Raw genomic sequence first — 16,918 nt, forward strand, 5'->3', positions numbered from 1 at the left:
CACCGGATGGGTAGAAAGAGGGCTTTCGTGGGCGGCAGGTAGAGAAGGGGAGATTGATTTTGTATACAACAAAAAAATCGATTAGTCTTGTCTAGTCTAGGGTATTGTGCGTTGAATGACGATAGTTGACAGAGCAAAGATATTCTGTGCGGAAACGAGCTTAGTGAGGTCCACCGATGGCGTTCCGTTCGTTGTACCACTCGAAAACCTCGTGCGCCTTCCTGACCCTATTCTTTGTAGCCAGAGGACTGAGAATCTTCAGCAGTAGCAGCCAAGCAGCGAGCACAGGAAGTGTGTACCGCAAGTCGTTGCATGCTCCTTGAGTGATGATCGTGATGAAGGTCTTATACCAATGCAGACTGGGGAAGAAGTAGTTGACGCGGTACCAGTGGTGGAGGATCTCGGTTGGGCCAAGAGCGCCTACGACGTTAAAGATAATCCACGTCAAGAACAAGAAAGGCACGAATTCCATAGGAACGAAACCCGTAATGATATCTAGCATGTCGAAGTTGATCATGTTGAAAACCCAAGTCACCGCCCAGAATGCAAAGAACATCTTCGCATCGATGTGGTAGCTGCCACGGAACGTGAAAGTCCAACCAACAACGCACAGACTGGAGAAGAGAGGCCAGACGGTACTCCAGAAGAGGCGAGCGACCATGTGTGTGCGTAGATCGTACGCAGCATATAGGTGCATGCCATTGCACACTCCATTCCAGGCCATAATGAAGAAGAACTGCATCACGATGGGCAGTACAACGCCGATGGTGTTTACAAAAGCCTTATCGTCGAAGTTGCCAAAGAGTTGGGATGCAGCGGGCATCTCGATAGCTCGGGCGGGACCAGCAAGAGCGGAAAGTGCAGCGGTAGTGTTTGCGTGTCCGCCGCTGGCGATGATAGGCGCAATGAACTGTGCGCTGAAGATACCAGATGCGGTCGATGCGGTGATTAGAGTCGTTGAAAGGATACTTGAAGCGTAGAGAGTGTAGTAGCGTGCGTCCAGAAGGTAGTATGTATAGACACTGCTGGGATCGTAGACGTGGGTTGAGCCGTTCACTGCGTCCTCGAAGCGGGCTGTCGCTCCTGACTCCACTATGATCGCAGCCCAGTAAGTGCCCTTAAATACCTCTTGTCTGATCTGCTCAGGCGATGAGCCAATAGTGTTGACGTCGACATAGGTAGGGTATCCGTATGAGCCGTTGGTACTCGCTGCTGAGTACCTCAAAGCCGTGCCGAAGTTACCACCGTCAAAGTCTGCCAACGCGACCTTCGCTTGGTGAGCGTATGCTCCTTGATTGTGAAACACCCCGTAGATGTGAGCTGCATTGATCCAGGACACGACCAGAATCATCGCAGCCGCAGGGATCAATGCTTTCAACATTTCCGCTACGGAGACATTGGGCCCAATGCGATTTTTTTTCCCAGTGATAGTCCGTGTCAACTCGATGGCAGGTTCTTGGTCGCTGGGGTAAGAGCCGACGCCCACGTAGGGGCCTTGCATCCCTGCAGTCATGGCTCGTGAAAGAAGTGCTGGTGATTATATGTTGATGGTGGTTGACTGGAAGTGAAAGGTTTTTCGTGAGGGTATATATATACATACTAGAGAAAAAAGTCTAGATAGGGGTTAAATTGTGAGCGGAGCTGTTGTACAGAGCTGTGAAGGTCACTGCTCGCGGTCCTATTTAATAGCGGATACCGGTCGGTACAGGCCAGCGAAAAGCTAAGCCTGGGCGCGGTTATTGTTCTTCATCGTCATCGGTCAACTCTATCAGCGGTTACCGAACTAGCGGTATGTGCAAAACTCTGGACTGCAAAGGTGTTAGAATTATGCGGATTCTTTGCGCGCCGTGTCGCTGAATTAGCTTGAGGCTGGTGGCCACATTGAGCGAGGAATGTCGGAGATCGGCACTGCTGGACCCCGACAGGCCCGAATTCGTCAGAATTTGCATGTACGGTCAATCTTTGAAGGCTTGGCAGCTTATTTTCAACTGGACTTTCGAAAAGGACGAATTTGTCTCTCATCTTGAACCAGCTCGTTCGTACGAGATCTTGCATGAGGCGCCCTTTTTACCTTATGCGATTTCCATCAATATACCGAACCTGTCCGCCTTTTTACGAGGCGGACGGCACGCGCCGATCACGACAATGACGATATCCTTGAGCATCAGTGGTGGCTAATATTATAGTGTCTCGCAACGATTTTTACAATAACGTTACTTTAAAATCGTGAGACTTTCTATCGCTTCTGGACAAACGTTATTCGGGAGGTGGAGGTGGGCACGCAACGCAACAGAACAATCCGAGGCCAACGAAATTGGTATGCATCATTAGTCACAATCGAGTACGAAAAGTGAATCGCAGGTAAACACTTGAGGTGTGCAACAAAAAGAGATAGATGCGGAACAGGCGAGGATGCATACGCCATGGAAACCTGTGAGCTTCCGCCGACTTGCACCTCTTTCTCTTCGTCGATAAGCGATGCGCTGCAATCGCAGTTCTCTATACTGCGCTTCATTCCGGATCATAGAATTTTGTCCACAGTCCTCGTTCTGTACTAGTCGTACATAGTCGTCCAAGAATCCTGCCAAGCTGTAGCTACTGGATGCCCCTCCGCAACCTCACAAGGGAGGCCAAGAACATCTCGACATGTATTGCACTTTTAGCAGTGCCACTGAGTCCAGCTTTTACATTTGCCACAGTTCCAGCATTGATACCGAGCTTCCCATCGAGCCAACTATTTGAAACATGCGTCCAGCATCGACATGATCTCGACCTCGTTCTGCATCAGCCCTGCATATATACCAGCCAAGGGAGCGAAGGCTGACCCGAAGTGTTCAGCCACCCGGATCAGGGTCAGGTCCAAAAACACGTGCTATGTTATCAGCAGACCAAATGCGTTTATATGAGCCCTCATGTAAGTAAGGAGAATCATACGTCTTGTGCATAGCAACGTTCGTATGCCTTACACCTCTTCGCTCTCGAAGGCGCTGAGTGGATGATGTAGCGATAAGGATCGTGGGGTCTCGTAAACAGCTAGGATCATTTTTACACGATTACTTTACGCAGGGCGCCCCTTACAATTCTTACTCATTCTGAAGACCGAAGCAGCAGTGAACACCATTTTGACATTCTCTAGTAGGTACTGTCACTGAGTCGCGGTAATGAGTATCGCAGGATTTACCTACAATATGGCGGAGTGTCTATGCTTGTGACGGTCTTGTCTTGCATGTCACCTCCAGACACTCACAAGCACTCACAATGGCTCTTAGGCGGTCTCTTTTACAGTTCCTTACCTTCTCTAGCGCAATTCCACTTGCAACAAACAAGCCGGCATTGATACTAGTACCTGATGCCTTCCATCGAGCTAGTGTGTACGATGAAGTCAAAGCGCAGCTCGGTGCCGCGGGCTACGGGCATATCAGTGCAGTTGACTTGCCTTCTGGGGACAATGGTATCGCGGACGTCGAGAGGACAGCAGATAACAACATCGTAATCGGCTTGCTTGAGACTAGACTCAAGAATGGCGAAGATGTCATCCTGGTCGGCAGCAGTTATGGCGCAACCGCGATCATGGAGGCTGTGGAAGACTTCGAAGACCGCAGTGCAATATTTGTGCCGGAGAATACAAGAGGAGAAGGCCAAATCTTGGGGCTGATCATGGTTCGTTTCCAGGCACTTGCCCATGGTCTGACAACGACACTGTACTTACAAACATCAGCTCTCTGGTTACATTCCCACCGTCGCCGAAGTCAACCACGATCCATCTCGCCCATACATTCGCGGCATCGGTGCGCCTTTCTTCAACTATCACCTCTCTGCCACCGATACTCCTACCACTGTTACCTGGGCTCTCGATCTGGTCACATACACACCCCAAATCACATTCTACAACCTGCTCGATGCCCCGGAAGCAGACTATTGGACATCGCCACAAAAAGCCTGAGTTGGAAACGAGAGCACGGATAAAATTGAAGGTGATTCTCGGAGATCCTGTCGAGTATCTCAGACAATAGGCTTTGGCGTTCCTTTATTTGATTCCTATGTGAGCGATTGCAGGATTTCGCCGCTCGAGCACGATAAAGGCATTCAATACAGAATCACAAGGTTGCTCCGTAGGGCTCCACTCGTGACCACTGCCTGCACAGGCTACACTGTGCAGATGTTGAGGAGCCAACAGGGGAGTGAGGGCACGAGAACAAGCTGCATGCTCTGCCGCAAAGTGAGACTTGCTTCGGACATGATCAGCTCGTGTCGAGTTGCGGATCGTCAACCCAGGCGTCGCTATAGAAAGGTTATTGTTGTGAAATAATAGATATGAACGGTTTTTCTGAAGAGAGAGCCACGTCATCTAGGTGGTCTTGGGAGCGCAGTCTTGAAGGTGAATTGCCTTGGGAATCAAGCCAGTTGCCGTTTTAAAGCCCGAAGTTAGCAGCATTGATTATTCATACCTGAAGAGTAGTCACCTCTGCATGTGAAGGTGCATTGCGAACGCCTGCGTGAGACTTTGGAAAGTTCCGTTGTCAGATTCTAGGCGATAAGCAGATCTGAGACATTGCAAAGATCCGGAAGCTGCTACTGTGGACCCTCAGCCGTGGAGAAGTGTCCGCGTACATTTAACAGCACTGTTGGGAGAAAGACAACGTCTCCCGCCCTAACGTGGCTGCGGAAGATCGTAAGGGATTGATTGTATCGTCACCATAGAATTAAAAAACAAAACCCGTGTGGTGGGTCGGGTTCGGCTAAGGAAGAAGCTCATCAGGTGCTCGTGAGCAATCGAGACAGCTGGTTGGATGGATGGCCGCATCGGGGGTGGAGAGGGATTTCCCATGTCTGCGTGAGGGTTATGCATACCGGTACAGCGGCATTCCGTCGGAACGGTTGAACATTGCCCGTGGTAGTTCTTCGCGTGCCGATTAGGATGCTCCGATGCAGCGAAGAGGTAATTAGTGCAGCCCGCGCTCAATCAGGTCATGCTATTGACTTGCATGAGCAAGCAAGGCAACGCCAGATAAGGTTGTATACGGGGTTTTAGAGCCCAAGTCCAAGTTGTGCTTGAGATGCTTGACAACGATTGGTGGACGAGAGCCCCGCGATCTGCTTGGAACTGGGAGCGTTCGGGTAAGCGGGCATGGACCGCGGAACCATGAAGGTGACGTGGAGTCTGGACTTATCCAAAAAGCAGTTGGTGGTTTCCTCGCCCACACTGAGAAACAAGTAATGCTCGAACTTGTGACTTGCAACGGCACCCCGCACTGCACTGAGTCCATTTGCTCGTCACACAGCTGTGTCATTCCCGATGCTCAACACCACATCCTCGTATGCTCAAGGAGTGGCAATCGACACCTTGTCAAGGACTTCATCCAAAGAGAGGAGAGGGGCGCTGCGCCGAGATCGATTTCCGAGGGATGAGGGCCGTTGCCGAGTGGCCAGTGGCCACAGGCATCAGCGCGATCCTGCAGCTAAGATCGGAGCTAGGAAGACTGTCGCTGCCTTCCCCTGTTCAGATTCGGCTGTCCATAATGTGAGTATGGTTCGCAGGCTGATAGCTCTATGTCAACCCTCCTCTGTAGATAATATGTAAACAGATGCATCTGTGGTGCGATATTCGAACAATGAGACCTTGGGCATGAGTGGACATGTATCGACGGGTCCTCAAACCGAGCTCCTCTCGTACCGTTTCAACTGTGAACAGTAAAGATGATGCATGCTAGATGACCAATGAGCTGGATGGCTTGCACGGTTAGAAACCTATTGCAGTCTTTGCAGATGCTGTGCAGATGCTGGACGAGGTTGCACCAAATTAACCGAGGCCCTAGAACACGAGGTGTTTGCTGAGACAGATCGCGTGCGTCTGAGGAGCTAAACACACAGCACTTAATTCATTTACTGCTGTCATGTATGTCCTCAAGCGGTCAAGGCCGGTTGCTATCCAATTCTGTGACAACGGAGAAAACTACCGCGATCCTTTGCACAAAAAGGCTCAGATCTCTCATCCTTACTGCCGGTGAAAAGAGTCCATATCGGGCTCCACAGCGGGATGGATGAATCTGACGTAGCCCCAATCTTACCCCATCGCAGAAAAGCTCTGTTTCGGCTTCAACCCCTGCCGTTGGGGTGCTTTGGGGCCCAGCATTAGGGCGCAGCCAACCGTATCGGATCCCCTGTGTGACGTACATCCTCACAAACAAAGCCTAGAGCAGAGAGAATTGCTATTCACCCGTAGCACCCGTAGCATTCCAATTGCGATCGTACGGTAGCAGTGTGTCATTGCTGGCGCGAGGCTTGCTGTAGCCATAGGGAGGGAAACGGTGCGGTTGCCGTCCCTGGATCTCTTGGGCGGCTTGAGATTATTTGCCGTCCTGTGGAACATGAGTGAAGGAGGCCAAGCTCCGAGCAGACGGAAGGCGCGTTCTATCCAATTGCAACTGGAAGCTTGAAGTCTCCGTGTCAAATCGCTGAAAAGCCCGCAGGAAAGCCTTCGATCGGATCAGATCGGCACTAACCACATATTGCACTCGCCTATCTGCAATCGATCTCTTCATGGGACTCCCCTGCCTCTCGATCAAACTAGACAGCGGGTCTGTCGATTTTGCTGCATGGCAAATTGTCTCAGTTCTTGCAGAGCTGCAGGCTCACTCGCAATCCTGACCTTACCCCCTTGCGTTCCCTCGCAGCACGGGTAGAGTTGGGTTACAATTAATAGCCAGTCATTACCCCACACCAGCTTTGTGGGCAGTTTAAGTTCCGCTCGCTACCTGGAGTTATCCTGCCGGTTTCGGAAGAGCTCACGCCAAGGGCGAACGATGGGCCTCTGGACCTTATCCCGTGCAATGTGGGGATGGGTTTCGAGTCTTTCTGGTGGCCACCGGTCATGCAAATCTGCGCTGCTTTTTCTCTCCTGAAGCGCTTAGCGAAGTGGCCGGTTTGAGTGTGTTCGAACATGGACGACAATCACAACAGATTTCGGCGGTAACATGACTGAGGCTGTGAACTGGAGATCAGCGCTTCCAGAGCTGTGACCTTTGTCAGCTCAGTGGCGAAACGCTCTGTTACCGTTATTTAGTGGATGAAAGTCGCCAGACGTCATTCGCCGAAAGCTTTCTTTTCACTGCCACCTCGTTTATCGTGGGGAAGGTGCTACAAGATCCTAGCGTGCTTATATCGCTGTTTAAGCCAACGAGTGCGTGGTGAGCCGTCTGATCCATGTCTGTATTGTTGCTAGGCGTGGATGCCGAGGAGCAGCCACCTGCCCCTCCCCACTTCGCCGCCGACCTGCAGCCCGAAGCTGTCTAGGCGGCGGACTGGCGCCGGAAACACACGCGCCCTCGCTGGTTGGTTTAGGCCGCACAGCAGCGGGAGCGCTCTTTATCAGTCCCTCTCCTCCCCCGACGTGAGGTTCAAAATTCTGGCCCTGTTGTCCTTCGAATCGTTTGAGACACCTCAAGCAACCGTTGCGCAAATCACCTTTCCTTATCAACAGACAAATCAGCGCGAGCGGTAACACGTTCGCCCTCACTTGTAGATCCATCCCGCGTGCTTAGCACACCCTCTTCAACCACTTCGTCGTTGGAAGCAATCGTCTGCGGTACTGCCAGGTACACACACGATCAGCCTTCCGAAGGAGACAGTCAATCCAATTGTGTCTGTTCGGACCCATTTGCCAAGAGGGATTTCAAGATTCGATCTGATCGGCTCGGCTTATCCGCGAACATCGACACTTCTGAGCATCGCGACCCGCGCACGTTGCTCGATTACCAGTCCCAGGCACTTCGGCCACTTCCACCAATTTCCGAACCTTTTGGGCTTCGCTCCATCTCTTCCCGCTGTTACTTAATCGCGAACCCTGTTCAGGACCCGTGCCTGATCGATCTCTTGTGTTGTGATACGCAGGGTCTTCACTCCATCGCCCTCTGCCAATCGGCGCAACAATCGTCCTTTGGGCCCCCCAGTCGTCCCGCGTCTGGCTAGTACTACCGCCACTTCTCCTCCTTCCATCCTTGAACTGTCTTTGCCCTTCACGCTTTCGGCGCTTTCGTTGGGCGTAAATTATCTTTGTCACCTGTCAAAGTTTGGTTCATTTCACGGTCACCCAAGGTTCCTTGCCGCCCCCGCCCCCCCCAAACGAGCACTATATTTTAGTCACCTCACACCGACACAAGTCATCGCTATGCCAGCGGAGCGTAGATCCTTTACGTCGACCAGACCGGTCAAGACAGAGCGTACTCACGAAGAAAACCAAGAACGGTATGTTATTGTCCACACTATTCGACGTTCGTCGCTGATTTCCGGATAGAGCCTACATCGCTGCTTCTCGTCGCAGCGACCGTAGCTTAGAGGCACGCATTGAGTCTGCGAGAAGAGCCTCTGAAATTCACAAGAAGCGCACTGGTCGCGCCTTGCGAGTTACTGAGCAAGATGTCATCAATGAAGAGATGTACGAAGAGGAGGATGATGATCTGCCCACTCAGTATCAAAGGTTGAACGCCCACTTGCACACAACCTCTGTCATGTTTAACAAGAAGCTGCACGACTACATTGCGACACAGCATGGTGTTCGAAACATGTTCATGTCGCAATACCAAAACCAGCAGTTCCCTCCTCAGTATGGAGGTCAGTTTGCACAGCAGAACAATGGCGCCTTCCCCCAGACGAACAACTGGCTAAACCCTACCATGATGCCTCCCCAGCCGTTCAACCAACAGACACCACAGTCCTTTGCTCAACAGCAGGCACAGGCATCGCAGCAACAGGGAGCTCGCACATCGCCATATCATGTTCCTCAGCGACCACATCAGCGCTCAGCGTCCATTGCCGTGCCAGCCTATGACGCCTCCTCGCAGCAGGGTACCTTGACGCCTCAGGACGCACGCAGAATGTCATTGCCAGCTGGCGATGACTTGTCTCGACCTGCCTTGTCTCGCGGATCCTCTTTCGCACAACAGCAACCTACCTCGCCATTCACCGATGGGGCATCACCTATATCCGGATCCGGTCAGCGAACGCCACAGCTCCAGGCAGACAGCGAGACCCCTATCTCAACCGTCAGTCCAATGAACTTCTCAATGGGCTCGCAGATGCTCAGCGGCAATCCTCTTTCAATGGCGTTGCCTGCTGAGTCACAGCAGTTCATGGGTTCAATCCTGGATCCCAATGATCCTCGCACTTCCATGTTCATGAGCGGTAGCGAGCACATACCGCAGCCTTTCGCCCCGACATACACCTACAACCCCAACTACTCTCCAAAGGCCCTGAAGTCGGGCAGCAACATGACCCTCAGCATGCCCGACTCTGGTCTGAAGTCAGAAGATACAGAGGACTCTTGTGCGCCCATCTCGGCAGGCATGTTCACAAACGACCCCTTGTTCACGCCCGGTAACGAGAACTACGCAGCGTTCTTCGACTTCGGGTCAAGCGATTTTGCTCAGTCTGGCGATGAGCAGAATCTCAACAATGACCAGCTCGTTGACGGTTCAAGCTTTGTCAATTGGGACAGCTAGTACTGAACTTTCTCTTTGACCCTCGTCGTTTGCGTTCATATGCGATTTTGGTGTGATCGCGGTTTCTGTATGCCACGCTTTTTGGTACGCGTTGGGTATCGTTTCGATTCACACACATTTCCAGATGGATCCGAGCGATACCCTTATTGTTGTCTATAGTAACGAAGGTCACGAATCTTTCATCGGTGTCTTGGCGTAGATGTTAAAAACGACACACCGCGTGCTCATACATCGGCGCTGTCAGGTCGCGTTGGAGTGGATTCTCCTCTCGCCCAACCTTGTGTTGAGGTATTTGGATAAATAGCATTCATCCGCGCATCCAATAATAGATTGCTTACCATTGGTCCTTTCCCTACTCCAGCCTCACCGTGATGTCGAATAACTTGTGCCCGTTCCCGGAACAGAACTTGATTTGAATTCTCTCGGCTACCGTCTCTTCTTGCCTGCGAAAGATAGGGCCTATGGATCTTCTGCCTGCAGGTCAGTACGCATAGTGCCACGGAGGTTTTCTGGGCTGCGGTTTGATACCGGTGGGGCAGGTTCATCGCGACCTTGCCAGGACCGTCTGCCACGTTGCCTACCAGAACTCTTAACCGTTTTGAACGGAAGTATGTAGTCAGTAGCTTACTTGACATGTGTAGTACCACTGGTTCAGAGTTGTCGCAACGTAATGCTCGACTCTGGTTCGCCTATCATGGGGACTACCGTATGTGGTTGTCTGCATTCAATACAGACGGTCTGATTGTGATCCGGTACAACGTGAAACTAGGGTAGACTTGGGCACCTACGCATCTGGAGAATGCGATGCCTCCAGCAGCTAGAAAGTATCAGAGCTACCAGAGACAGCTGCGTACATGTGACTATTGTACCAAGCATTGCAGGCTGCGGTTACTGCCGTACGGACCGTTGGAGAGGTGTAACACGAGCACGTACAATCTCCTTCCTCCAATCGCACATTAGAGCGACATCGCACATTATCACACAAAACAAATGAGGTATGTTTCTGAGAGTAGCGGCCCCACAAGTAGCCCTGGGTCGAGGTGCATGCCATGGGCGCGCCGCGTTGGACTTCCGCCGGTCTTCGCACCTTCCTCCGTTCTGCACAACACTCTGGCAAAAATAGCGTTCACAAGGCAACACCAACCGCGTCAGCGCAGGCCCTCGGTCTTCCGCATCGAAACCAATCTACGCGAACCTATTCCGTATCAAGATCTCAGATTCAATGGCCTGGAAGGCTAGCGCTGCAGGAGGCCTATTCGACCTATCGCGCAGCAATCGTGCAACACTGCCCCTAAAGCAGCTCAGTCTCTGGTACCTGCATTCGTGCGCCCACAAGCCTACCAGTACGCCTTGACTGCACTTACGAGTCGATAGACCCAACTCCCTCCGCAGCTTCATACGGCGAACGTTAAACGCTAGAGGCGTCCACAACGTGCGTCGATGAGTGCAGCCTTAGCGCGTGAGAACCTGCTATCGCACGCTATCGAATACCGCACCCTCACAGCCCACACACGTTCCGCCTGCACGAGTCGTGGACAGTCATTTCTGCCCGGCCCCCATAATTCCTCTCGTAAATCTAATTTTTTTAATGAGGGCCTGACGAGCGGACTTTGGTCTCAGCGATAAAGGAGTAGTACTTCGATCTTGTGCAGCTGTGCACGCAAGACGGCTGCATACTGCCTACCTCCCGGCAGAAGGCCTCGAAATTGGCATCTGTCATCCTGCATGTCAGGTGTCTCGTCAGGTGCTCGTCACACCTCGGGGATGAATTCGACCGACTTGCAACATTGTTGGAGTATGCTATCTCGGCGACGATCAACATCAGATCATGGCTCTGTAACTACGCTTTGCCCAGAACATGAGACTTGCGGACATCGCCACCCTCAACAGTGGTAGGTGCCGTTACTTGAGTGCTATACTGCTCTTTGATTCCGTCAAGCTTTCCCTTCTTGTATACACATGCACGACGGGTGGCGCAGACCGTACTGCTGTGTAACTTCTGCAGATGTCCTTGCGGATCGCTCTGCCACTCTGCAGATTGACTTCTGGACCTTCGAGTACTCGTCACACCTCCAACTAAATGGATCCAAGCAGATTCCATCCTTCAACATCCTTGAGTGCAGCAATAGACGGCTCTGCATAGCTGCATCACCACATGCTTGCGGCATTAGCATCTGAATGCTGGCGAAGGCTAAACGGAGGCCGTTTAGTGTCCAACACCATCAGATCCGTTAATCAGGATAGGTTGTGTACGATAGCCCAAAGCACGATCCCGCGTTGTGACCTTGTGTACGAGCCCGACGGAAGACTGCACACAGTGCGAGACCATCGGTCGAGGCCTTGACCAGACTACCATAATGCTCGATCGCTGGCTGTATATAAATATATAAAGACTGCTTCGAGGGAGACTAAATATCCAAGCCTCTCCGCTGCAGGTGTGTCCGCTGACACTTTCTCTCGTTTTTGACACTCGTTTCTCGACTCTCTTCAGACAAGAACAACCATCATTCAAAATGAAGCTCGCTACTTGCATGCTCCTGGCTACTGCCGTTGTGTTGACTACTGCTGAGCGTACGCCGTGTAAGTTGACATTGACTCTCGAGCTTAACGAGAGCCTCATCTGCTTCGCATAACCTGACTGACCATGATCAACAGTGCGCTTCCCGCATGTTCACCCTCGCCAATACTATGCGCCTCCACCTCCATATTCTCCGCCAGTTGCCAGTAGCACCTTCAGCGAGGACTTTCCGCCTCCAACATTGTCCTTCCCACCAACTGGAATCCCGTCTTCGACGGGCATCCCGTTGTCGAGCAGCCCTGCCAACTCCACAGTTCCAGTGTCCTCAGGGCTGTGGAACTCGACTACCATCCGCAGCACCGTTGTTGTCACCAGTAGCATCGTGATTACAGTCACGCCCTCGTCCTCCATACCTGTCGTTACGAGCACAAAGTCAGTGACTGCCACTTCCTGCAAGCTCACCAATGAAGGGTTGATCTGGTGTACTAACCTCTCGCCTTCCAGCACACCCCGACCGACCACTGGTACCTTCACGGATGCCACCTCGGTCAGCTTCGGAGTTGATACTTCGACTTCCCGGTTCGGCCCTCCCATCAGCTTCTCGACTGGCGTCTCCCTGTCGACTGGAGTGTCGCTGTCCACTGGGCCTTCTTCCTCGTACCTGCCGTCCACTACGCCACCGTATGGTAACGGTACTAGCTCAACCTATAGCTGGGGTACGGGCACCGCACCGCCTGCTTCCTCAACGCCCACGTCTCCCTCCAACACAACGACCTCAAGTGGCTACTACGGTCCTCCAGCGCCATCTAGCACGCCAAGCTGGAACACGACAAGCTCAACTCCGACTAACACATTCACCTTGCCGACCGACACCAGCACCGAGTCCACCCCCACTCCATCATCAAGCACAAGCTGGTCCTACACCTGGCCCTCCTACACCTACTCCTCCTACACCCCGTCAGAATCCTCGAGCTACCTGACAACACCAACACCCACTTCAACACCCATCTACTACTCCTCTTACTCATCGTCAGTCCCCGACGTCCCGTCATCCATCACCTTCGAGTTCCCATCCGGCTCCAGCTTCACCTTCAGCATCCCCACACCTTCGTCTGTCCCGCGCTCATCAACACGGTCAACGCCCCGCCCATCCCCATCACTCTCCTTCTCCTTCCCAAGCTGGCCACCAGTCTTCACCCCCTCGCCCTCACTCTCACCCTCGCTCTCGGCCTCGAGCTCAGCCCCACCCTTCCTGCCTCCCTCCCAATCCACGCCCGCATCCTCGAGCTCGAGCGCAGTGCAGACGACAAACACCCTGTCCGACGCAGTCCCGACGTCCTTCGGCTCGAGCACAAAGAGCGCATACGCTCCACCCACTCGTTCCTTCACAGACGGCACGTTCTCGTCGTGGGGCCCGCCGACTTCGACACCCACATCTACACCCCCAGTCTACCCGCCGTACACGCCGCTCCCCCCACCCTCGACATTCACAGACGGCACATTCTCCTCCTGGGACCTGCCGACGTCTACACCCACGCCCTCCACCTTCAGCACGCTCGTCAGCAGCTCCAGCTCCAGTGCAAAGGAGAGCGAGACGGAAGGGTACTACGGGCCCCCCGCCCCTTCTTCTCCTCCTTCCGCTTTCCCCGATACAGCCAACGTCGACGTTGATGCTGTCCCGCACGCGCGGAACAAAATGCACCGCCTGGCGCCGCGACAGAACCGCGTCGACAACGGCGGCATCGCCGAGGATATGAGGGCGGACGGTGTGTCAGGTGTCACGCAGGACGCGTCAGAGAAGAAGAGCGCAGTGAGTTTCCCCATCCTCGGCGGTGCTATGGGACGGACTGCTGACGCGGCGTAGATGGTGCAGATGTGGTTTCTGTGACTGCATGGCGGAGCGCGGATCCGTGCACACGCCGCTGGATGATAGCTGGGCGACGTGAGATGGGTGGGTCGTGGCGATGTCACGCTGCGCGACTGTGCCGAGTCTGTCTCGGGTTTTTTTTTCTTTCTTTCTCGACGGTCCTTCTAGACGGCTGTGCTACTCTTCTAGTTACTTGTTTCATACTGCGCTTCGATTTGGGCGTCTCAAGAGCGCCAGGGGGTTCGGTGGGTGGTTTGCGGGGTTTGTGGTCAGTAGAGTCGAATACAAATACATACGCTACATGCGTCTCGCTCTGTTCAGCGCTGCTCGTGATGCGGCTCAGGGGCCTCTGGAGTCCTTGACACGTCCTCGTCAGCGGCGAGGAGATAGCGTTGGGTCGTTCGTTGTGCGTGATTCGTTCTGTCTCATTCATCTCTATAGTACAGCTCTTGCTGCATCCCAGCATCCAGAAAGATAAAGAGCCGCGAGGCTCATACAGACGCCCGTGGCCATGCAGTATGTGGACTTTTCCCATTGCTCACAGCTCGTCATGATCTCGGAAGCAGCCCAAACGCCTGACTTTTGCATCAATCCGCCGTATCCGCAGGTCTTCCTTCAACATATATCACCCTCCAGAGTCGTCCTCTAGAGTCGGAGCCTGCTGCCTCCTCCACATCAGGTGGTATTCTATCGTCCCTTGTATCCTACGCTCACTTCGCTACCGCGGCGCTCAGGACCTGTGTTCTGAAGAAGCCACCCTTTGTCCGCTCGATGACCTGTTGGTAGACGCTCTGTGGCGGGTGGTTCATAACGACTGTGCCGGCCTGGTAGTCGATCTTGGCGTCGACGCGTGTGTCGCGGATCAGGTTGACGATCCACTTCTCGCCCTCGTCTTGCGACAGGCCGAGGCGTGTAGAGAGGTCCCTAGAAGGGGTTAGCATTTGTGTAACATTCCTTTCCGATTCTGCTGTATAGTGCCTCGCCACGGGCGGCACTCGCACGCTCGATCGACTTACTTGATGTCAATCCTCTGGTGGATCTTGCAGTAGCTCTCGGAAATCAAATGCCTCGCGGCATCGACAAATGTGTCGGCAGCACCGAGCAAGAAGAAGTCGTTCTTGAGAATCTCCTCGGTCTCGCTGAGCTTCTTCTGGGCCTCCTCAAAGTCAAAGTCGATGTACAGGGCCTTGATGAAGTCGGTGACGGGGTCGGTGTACTCATAGCCCTCCTGCCTGACGATGCGGATCAGGTCCTTGAGCTGGCGCTGGTACTGGTTCGAGTTGCGGGCGCGGTTGCGGCCGGTGATGACGGCGGCGGCCAGGTAGCGCAGGATCCACGGGCAGTTTGTCTGGATGGTGTTGATGTAGGCGGGGGAGAAGAACATGTCGGTGAGCGACTCACGGGCGGAGTCGTCGTTGAAGAGGGGGAACAGCGACCAGTGGATCAGCCAGGTGCGGTGCTGCAGCTGGGCCAGCGGGTTGCTGAACAGGCGCGTGTCGATCAGCTCCTTGATCTTGTTGATCTCCTCGATGGCGGCCTCCCAATTGACTGACAGGATCTCGCAGGCCAGCTTGCCCCAGGTGGCCTCGCGCTCGCGGTCGTTGTCGGTGGTCTGCGCGGATTAGCATTGGTTTCGGCACGTGTCGCGCGGTCATCGTACCAGGACGCGGAAGCGGTACAGCAGCTCGGCGGCGTGCGGGTAGGCGCCGCTGCTGTACTGGAATTGGCCGAACTCGTATAGGCGGTTCACGTCGTCGAGGGTGACGCCGTGGCTGTCCTTCAGGTACTGCAGGTTCTGCGCCTTGTCGGAGCGCAGGTTGGTGACGACGCTCTCGTCATCCAGCAGCTGCGAGATCTTGGCGGTCGCAGCCTCGAGCTCGTCGCGCTTGCTCAGCACCTGCTCGCGCTTGGCGGTGAACTCGGCGGGCACCTCGTCGAGGTCGTGCACCTCCTGGTGCAGCTGGCCGACGAAGTCGGTCATGTTGGTCGGGCTAAGCAGCGCCAGCAGCAGCTGCTTCTGCTCGGGCGTCTGCTCGGCGTCCTCGTCGCTGCTGAAGTTGAGCAGCGGGAACAGCAGGTGGCGGTCGAGGTTGGGCATGAGCTTCGGCAGCAGGCTGTGCTGCTCGGCGACGGAGCCGGGGGCGGGCGCTGCGTCGGCCATGGTGGGCAAATGGGTGGTGGCTTGCGTCGCGGCGGTCTGGCGGGCGCGGGTGCGAGGGCTGGCGGCGCTGTGTGGGCGGCGGTGGTGGTGGTGGGGTCGCGGAGGAAATTTGGTGACTGTGCGTAGCGAGCACCCCTGCGAGCGCTAGCTTTTGGTGTTGCAGTGCGGACCAGCGACGCGACGAGCGCAGCAGCCACCACCACCACTCCAGAATGCAGCCCGCCATGTCGCTCCTGCGCGCCTTCGCCGCCCCGAGGCCCGCCGCATACCGCTGCGCCGCCCGATACAGCACCGCGCCGCCCTCGCTCACATCCTCCAGCGTGCGCGCCGCCGACCTGGCCGCCGTCGAGGCCGTCACAGAGTCTGACAGCGCGCAGCCGGGCGCCGAAGACCCTCTGCGCCCTGCGCACACGAGCCCCCCGTCAAAGTCGAAGCTGCTCAAGGACGCAGCGAAAGCCAGGCGGACCGTCCCCTTCACACCAGCCACAGAACCCCAGATGCCGCTCTCGCCGCCCAGATATCACATCGCCCGGTCGGCAAACAGGAACCTGCCCGTCTACACAGACTACAAGCGCGGTGGGAATCTGCACTTGACCACAGTACGGAAGGTCACAGGCGACCTGCAGGCGCTGCGGGACGAGCTGAGGTCATGGTTGGCGAAGAAGGACGAGGACGTCAAGATCAACACCCTGACCCAGCAGGTCATTGTCAAGGGGCATCACAAGGAGACGGTGGCCGACTTTCTGAGCGCAAGGGGGTTCTAGACGTTTGCTTGGAAGGAAATATGAAGGATGAGACTTGGGGAGCACCACCAGCGTCTCCTCTCGCCCGTGACATGGATGGTTCTGGCTCGGAGAGGCGAGCCGTTGTTATAT

The 16,918-nt window shown here is 54.5% G+C and overlaps 7 protein-coding genes across 7 annotated transcripts; 4 read left to right on the forward strand and 3 right to left on the reverse strand.

The window, feature by feature from the left end:
• Positions 1-48: 48 nt before the first annotated feature.
• On the reverse strand, positions 49-1,831 carry M421DRAFT_420149 (uncharacterized protein). The gene has a single exon (XM_033592369.1). It carries the CDS (start codon positions 1,511-1,513, stop codon positions 161-163), a length of 1,353 nt encoding a protein of 450 aa, XP_033449167.1. The 5' UTR covers positions 1,514-1,831; the 3' UTR covers positions 49-160.
• Positions 1,832-3,258: 1,427 nt separating this feature from the next.
• M421DRAFT_92046 (uncharacterized protein) lies at positions 3,259-3,943 on the forward strand (the record flags this gene model as incomplete). Its single annotated transcript, XM_033597999.1, has 2 exons — positions 3,259-3,660; positions 3,719-3,943. 2 exons carry the CDS (start codon positions 3,259-3,261, stop codon positions 3,941-3,943), a joined length of 627 nt encoding a protein of 208 aa, XP_033449168.1.
• Positions 3,944-7,129: 3,186 nt separating this feature from the next.
• On the reverse strand, positions 7,130-7,848 carry M421DRAFT_142853 (uncharacterized protein). The gene has a single exon (XM_033587495.1). The coding sequence runs from the start codon at positions 7,526-7,528 to the stop codon at positions 7,169-7,171; it is 360 nt and encodes a 119-aa protein (XP_033449169.1). The 5' UTR covers positions 7,529-7,848; the 3' UTR covers positions 7,130-7,168.
• A 319-nt stretch (positions 7,849-8,167) lies between these two features.
• On the forward strand, positions 8,168-9,497 carry M421DRAFT_100677 (uncharacterized protein; the record flags this gene model as incomplete). Its single annotated transcript, XM_033586551.1, has 2 exons — positions 8,168-8,244; positions 8,321-9,497. The coding sequence occupies 2 exons, from the start codon at positions 8,168-8,170 to the stop codon at positions 9,495-9,497; spliced, it is 1,254 nt and encodes a 417-aa protein (XP_033449170.1).
• A 2,513-nt stretch (positions 9,498-12,010) lies between these two features.
• On the forward strand, positions 12,011-13,879 carry M421DRAFT_4754 (uncharacterized protein; the record flags this gene model as incomplete). Its single annotated transcript, XM_033594719.1, has 2 exons — positions 12,011-12,077; positions 12,153-13,879. 2 exons carry the CDS (start codon positions 12,011-12,013, stop codon positions 13,877-13,879), a joined length of 1,794 nt encoding a protein of 597 aa, XP_033449171.1.
• Positions 13,880-14,592: 713 nt separating this feature from the next.
• M421DRAFT_92049 (eukaryotic translation initiation factor 3 subunit E) lies at positions 14,593-16,043 on the reverse strand (the record flags this gene model as incomplete). The annotated part of the gene is made up of 3 exons (XM_033598000.1): positions 14,593-14,806; positions 14,899-15,494; positions 15,543-16,043. The coding sequence occupies 3 exons, from the start codon at positions 16,041-16,043 to the stop codon at positions 14,593-14,595; spliced, it is 1,311 nt and encodes a 436-aa protein (XP_033449172.1).
• A 224-nt stretch (positions 16,044-16,267) lies between these two features.
• On the forward strand, positions 16,268-16,807 carry M421DRAFT_4756 (Img2-domain-containing protein; the record flags this gene model as incomplete). Its single annotated transcript, XM_033594720.1, has 1 exon — positions 16,268-16,807. The coding sequence occupies one exon, from the start codon at positions 16,268-16,270 to the stop codon at positions 16,805-16,807; it is 540 nt and encodes a 179-aa protein (XP_033449173.1).
• Between the last annotated feature and the right edge of the window lie 111 nt (positions 16,808-16,918).

This window comes from Didymella exigua (genome assembly GCF_010094145.1).
Source record: "Didymella exigua CBS 183.55 unplaced genomic scaffold M421scaffold_12, whole genome shotgun sequence".
Classification (NCBI taxonomy): Eukaryota; Fungi; Ascomycota; class Dothideomycetes; order Pleosporales; family Didymellaceae; genus Didymella; species Didymella exigua.

Coding starts and splice junctions, on each gene's coding strand:
- M421DRAFT_420149 (XM_033592369.1), bottom strand. CDS start 1,513: ATGACTGCAGGGATGCAAGGCCCCTACGTGGGCGTCGGCTCTTACCCC.
- M421DRAFT_142853 (XM_033587495.1), bottom strand. CDS start 7,528: ATGGATCTACAAGTGAGGGCGAACGTGTTACCGCTCGCGCTGATTTGT.